The 5,603-nt window shown below is 66.9% G+C and overlaps 1 protein-coding gene across 1 annotated transcript in view; it reads left to right on the top strand.

Moving 5' to 3' along the window:
* Positions 1-5,242, top strand: part of NSMCE1 (NSE1 homolog, SMC5-SMC6 complex component) — a 31,394-nt gene extending 26,152 nt beyond the window's left edge. The window contains exons 5-8 of the mRNA XM_042970824.1: positions 666-812; positions 3,404-3,520; positions 4,481-4,601; positions 4,983-5,242. Of these exons, the coding sequence (XP_042826758.1) occupies positions 666-812; positions 3,404-3,520; positions 4,481-4,601; positions 4,983-5,062 (465 nt within the window). The 3' untranslated portion in view covers positions 5,063-5,242. The remainder of the gene's footprint in view (positions 1-665; positions 813-3,403; positions 3,521-4,480; positions 4,602-4,982) is intronic.
* The last annotated feature ends 361 nt before the right edge of the window (positions 5,243-5,603 follow it).

The following is a 5,603-nucleotide window of genomic DNA, read 5'->3' on the forward strand; positions in this document are numbered from 1 at the left end:
CGTCCACAGCTGGCGGATCCGGGTCTCCGGTGACGGGTCCTAGAATCCTCCCTTTCGAGCCTCCTCTGACGGCAGTCGGCAGCCGGCAGCCGAGGTCGAGGACCGGGCTGTGTGACGGCAGACGCCCCTGCGCGTGCGGAAAGCCTGTCTTCCTGGTGGCCCCGCCCCGCCGTGAGCAGTCTCGGGGACGCGTGCCCGGCAGCCCCTCCTGGCCCGGGCTCCAGCGTCTCTGCGGCTCCCGAGTGTGCCTGCGCCCTGGCTCGCCCGGGCTTTGCTTTCCCGCCCTCCCTGCCTCCAGCCAGCCCCTCGGGCCCCCTGTCCTGCCCGCGTTCGACTAGACGGGGTGCCGCCTCGTCATCCACTCGTTCATCCCTCGGCTTCTCTGCCTTCGGGGAGGTGGGGGCAAGGGGGCCGATTCTGGATCCGGGGTCCTGAGGATCATCCCTCTGGCATGGTGTCACAGGGTGACCGTTGAGACAGAGGGACTGACCATGGTCACGGCCGTTGACGTTCGCTACTAAACTGTCTTCCTGAAGGATTGTTCCAGGGCTCAGCTCTGCCCGTGATCGGTGGTTTCGCGGCGCCCCTGCCAGGATCGGTGTTACTGCTTAAAGGTTGTTTTTGCCGATCTAATAGATGAACGTGGTACCTGTTGTTTCTTCCAGTTGGAACTGATTATTGATTCGGAGACTGGCTTTGCGTCCTCCACAAATATTTTGAACCTGGTCGACCAACTTAAAGGCAAGAAGATGAGGAAGAAGGAAGCAGAGCAGGTGCTGCAGAAGTTTGTACAAAACAAGTGGCTGATCGAGGTACGGTGTCCAGCGGCTTCCCCAGCCTGGCTCGCCGTTCAGGCCGGAGAGCAAATTCTCCCCCAAACCGTATCGTATCCGGTGGTCCGCTGAGCCGGGCCCTCTCGGGCCCCTCGTCTGCCTTCACGCCCGCCGTGACGGTACGAGAAGGGCTCGGGGCCTCCAGCTCACTCACGTCACGTGTCCAGGAGGCCCGGCCGGAAGCGCAGAGCACGCGCCCCCCGGGCTGGAGCCCCGGGTCCGCAGAGGCGGGGGCGTGTGCACCGTGGGTGAGGGCGCCGCTCTGGCGTTGGGCCCGGGACCCGGTGAGGTGGCCTGGAGCCCCTCTCCTGTAGGAGGGGAGGAGGAGTGTCCCCTCGGGGCGGGGATGGGACGGCAGACGGCCAGAGCCTGGTGCCGGGGTCCCAGGGCAGCTGCTGCCACCGTCAAAGTTACCGGTGGTTGTTATCGTCGGCGTTCCGTTATTCGGGGCCAGCGCCCTCGAGCCCTCTCAGGGAGCTGGTGGCCCGCCCGGAGCAGGGAGGACGTGTGGGCGAACTGCCGGAGAGGAGCTGCGGCGCCCGGGAAGGGACCAGACCCCGCCCTGCACGCTCGCGGTTCGAGACCCCCCCCCCCCCGCCACGTCCGCTTCTGCTGACCGGAGCGGGGCAGACGTCTCCGTGCTTTCCCACACAAGGCGAGACCTTCGCCCGGAAACCCGAGCCAGACGGGCGCAGCTCTCGCTCGCCGCGGCCTGTGCCCGCGCACGGTGCGCTCGGGTCAGCCTTCGGCTTCCTCGCTCGGGGCCAGACCGTGGCCGGGGACCACTGCTCGTGGCCGACGCGATCGTTCCTTTCCAGGGAGGGCCCGCCTCCAGTGGCCGGAGCCGCGGCGCTCTGGGCCGTTGCCCTCTGACGGGGCGGCCGTCCTGTACTGAGTGCCGCCGATTACTGAGTGCACGAGTGCTCGGCTCCTGAGGTGCTTTCCTGACCGGAGGGGAGGCCGGACGGGCCACAGAGCTGCGGACAGGGGCGCCAGGGCGGGGGTGCCGGTGCCATGGCCACGGGTCCCCCGCTGCCCCGCGGAGACGGAGAGCCCCTTTGCTTTGGTTTTAGCTGAACAAACCGCAGCTCCGTGGTCTGGCTGGCGTCCTGCACCCGGCCCTCATCTGGGCGACTGCAGCTCCCTACCGATTGCTTTGTCACGGGTTTCCTTCCCCTTGGGGGCGTCTGGCAGTACGGAACATTCTCGGGCGGCTCGGGTGATAACTGACTGAGCTGGGTCAGACCGCGCGTGTTTAAGGACACAGGCTGGCATCCTCGACTTGTTCACTGTGCCTTGTTGCACCTGTAGGCGCGCTATAAATTCTTGCTGAGGGGATGGCCACATAGGTAGGGGACGTGCCAGAGGGACAGAATTTATGTAAGACTTGCCAAAAACTATACCAAGAAATGCTCGCTCCTCAGACGAAGAGACGGTAATTGACCTTCGTGAAGAAACACGCTGCAGTCACCTGGTGTTCCACCCCGAGCCGTTCCGGTAGCCCCCGTGCACCTGCTTTGGCCCCGCGAGTTACCGTGTCGCGATGGCAGGGGCCGGAGGCGGGTGGTCGGGGGTCTGGGGGAGGTCCTGAGTGGCCCAGCTAAACCACGGATCCTCGAAGCGTGGGTGTGCTGACAGCCACGCGTCCGCATGTCGCAGGGACCGGCCCGATGAGAGGCCTGAGCTCAGATTGTAGTGGTGAGGCGAGGCCTGGGAGATCTTGGGAGTCTTGGTCTTTGGGGCGGGGGGGGGGGGGGTGGGCACCTCACCTGCCCCTGCCCCTCCCTGTGACGGCCCCGAGGATGAGTAGGGTCATGAACAATAAGCACCGGGCACGGTTTCAGGCGCGGGGTAGATGTTGAGTAAACGTGTCTTGGGCCCGACTGTGAACTCGAACTTTTCACTGGGGCCCAGAGCAATCCTCCGTGGTCTCCACGTAGGGTCGACTTCGTCTTCCCTCGGAGGCTTATCACGGGACCACCAAGCACCTAGCCCCAAGGCGCATGGGACACGAGCGCGTCCCTGCGTCCCTGTCCCCACAAGAGCAGAACCGGGCCTGGTGTGGCATTCACAGGCCCACAGTCTGGGGAGGGAGCTGGTCAGGTAGCTCCCTGCGGGCGAGTTACAGATAGAAGGGAAAGGGGGTTGCAGAATGGCTTTGCCCCAGCTGAGGCTACAGGCTGTGTGGGGGGAAGGGGGCGGGGGGGGGGGGGGGGGGACGAGCACCGGGGCAGGGGTGGTGCCGAGTTCGCCTTGTGGGGAGACTGCCTCCCTCCCCTCTCCGCCCCGTGTCCTCACCGTGGGAGGGGGCCACCCGCAGACTCGGGATCCGCGCCCGTTGACTCACGGGTTCGGGGAACCCTCCTCCGGTCCCTTTTGGGTCTTGGCCTAAGTCCTTCCACGCGTGAGGCTCTGCCGAGGGGCCGGCGCGGACCGCCGGCGGCGGGGCAGGCGGACGCCGGCCGTGCGAGGGGCACCCGGCCCCGTGAGCTCGCGGGACCCCGCGGGGCTGCGGGACCGCCGGGAGGGGAAGGGGCTGGAGAGCTCACCGCCCCCCGTCGTGCCTGCAGAAAGAAGGGGAGTTCACGCTGCACAGCCGGGCCATCCTCGAGATGGAGCAGTACATCCGGGAGACGTACCCCGACGCCGTGAAGACCTGCAACATCTGCCACGGCCTCCTCATCCAGGTACCCGCGGGCCCCGCCCCGCCCCCGCCCCCGCAGACCCGGGGCATCCGAAGGGTCTGGGGCCACCACGACAGCGCCCGCCTTGCCTCCTGTCGCCCCGGGTCCCCCGGTTCCAGTCCCGGGGCGCGCTTGATTTTGTTTTCCCCCGGAAGGGCTCTCAGGAGCCAGGTAGCCCGCGTGGCCTGGCAGTGGCGTGGCCGGCGTCCCGCCGCATCGGGCACTGTTCTGTGTCGCGCTGCCCGCCTGGTGGGGCACGTTCGGGGCTCCCCCCCTCCGTCTCTCTCTACGTCGTCAGCTCCGCTCCCGTGAGCTTCTGTGCACCTGTACCCTGGGCCGCCTGGTGATTATTTCCCTGGGCCGGAATTTCTGGAACAGAGTACACGGTTTTGTTTTTTGTTTTTTTAAGTTTTATTTCTTCGAGAGCGAGACAGATGCAAGGCGGAGGAGCAGAGAGGCAGGGAGAGGGAGAATCCCAAGCAGGCTCCAGGCCGTGGGCACAGAGCCCGACGTGGGGCTTGAACCCACGAACCGTGAGATCGAGCCCCGAGCCAAACCAAGAGGCGGTCACCTAACCGACTGAGCCACCCAGGCGCCCCCCCCTCCCCCCACGTGTTTTCGTAAAGCCTCGACCCACGTCTAAAAAGCCGGAGGCGTGAGGGCTGCGTGCGCCGGGACCCCGCGTTTCTGAGGCCGCCTGGCCGCGCCGCTGCGCTCCGGCCTGTGGCATCCCGAGCGCCCTCTGCCTGCGCCACGCACACGCGTGGGACTCTCTACTAAAAGTTCCTAGAAGCCCTTGCGCTGAGGGCCTAGGGGTCATCGTCACCCGTCTGTGGTGCGGAGTGCGGAGCCTCCGCAGCCTGCCGGCCGTCCTGCCCGCCGCTCGCCGGAGGCGCGTGCCCGTGGAGGCCCGTGCCTGTGGAGGCGCGCGCAGCCGCTCAGCCCTCGCCCTTCTGGTTTCAGGGGCAAAGCTGCGAGACCTGCGGCATCAGGATGCACCTGCCGTGCGTGGCCAAGTATTTCCGGCCCGCCCCGGAGCCGCGCTGCCCCCACTGTAACGACTACTGGCCCCACGAGATACCAGGTTCGCGTCCCTCAGGCGCTCGGGGGCGGGCCGGGTGGGGGGGGGGGAACACCCGGGGACGGGGAGCCCTCTCCGCCCGTGTGGGTCTGTCCGCGGGTCCCCGGCCCTCCAGGAGAAGCCGCTCCCGCAGTAAGCAGACGCCTGTGTTCGCACACGCTTGCAGGGGCCCTCAGAACGCAGCGGAAACCCCCTGGCTCATGAGGCTCATGAGGGTCTAGACGAGACACCCCCACCCCCTGCCCCGCCCCCGGCAGCTGCGTGCGGGTGGGAGGTGAAGGCGGTGCCCATCCCTCCCCGGCCGCGGTGCGGGGTCAGCAGGGAGGGCCGAGGCCGCCACCTGCCCTGCCGCTCACGGAATCTTCCGGCCCCTTCCGTGTACAGAAGTCTTCAACCCCGACAAGGAGCGGGAGGCCGGGACCTCCAAGGCGAACAAAAAACCCTCGCGGTCCAGGCAGCACTAGCTGGCGGGCCCTGTTCCGAAGAGAAGCGTCAGCGTCTCCCGTCGCACCGAGTCCCCTTGCTGCTTCGTGTTCGCTCCTTAGCAGGTCTGGAATAAAAGTTGCTAAGGAGTCGTGGCTGCGGCCTCAGTCTGTGGTTGTGCGGGTCGTGAGCCCCCGGAGGAAGCTTCACATTGTGGCTCTTCCCTTCCTGGGCTCCCCCTTAACTGAGAGCCCGCCGGGGGGGGGTTCGGGAGCGTCAGGCAGGTAACGGAGAGCGTCCCCACCGACTTACTCAGAGAAGGTATTTCTTGGGACGTACCAGGAAGCTTGTGGAGATGACCGGAAGGCAGGAAAACCAGCGGAGAAAAGACCGACCTTGGAACCGGGGGTCTGGAAGGGCTGGGTAGTTCGGACAGCCCGCTGCCTGCCTGGCCAGGTGCTTTGGCCCGAGAGGAAGGGCAGGGTCATCGCACACAGGTGCAGACAAGTCCCAGCTGTCAGGAAGCCCTGAGCACCTGGTCCCTGGGGACACTCCCCCCCCCCCCCCCCCCCCCCCCCCCAG

This window comes from Panthera tigris, chromosome E3 (assembly GCF_018350195.1).
Source record: "Panthera tigris isolate Pti1 chromosome E3, P.tigris_Pti1_mat1.1, whole genome shotgun sequence".
Taxonomy (NCBI): domain Eukaryota; kingdom Metazoa; phylum Chordata; class Mammalia; order Carnivora; family Felidae; genus Panthera; species Panthera tigris.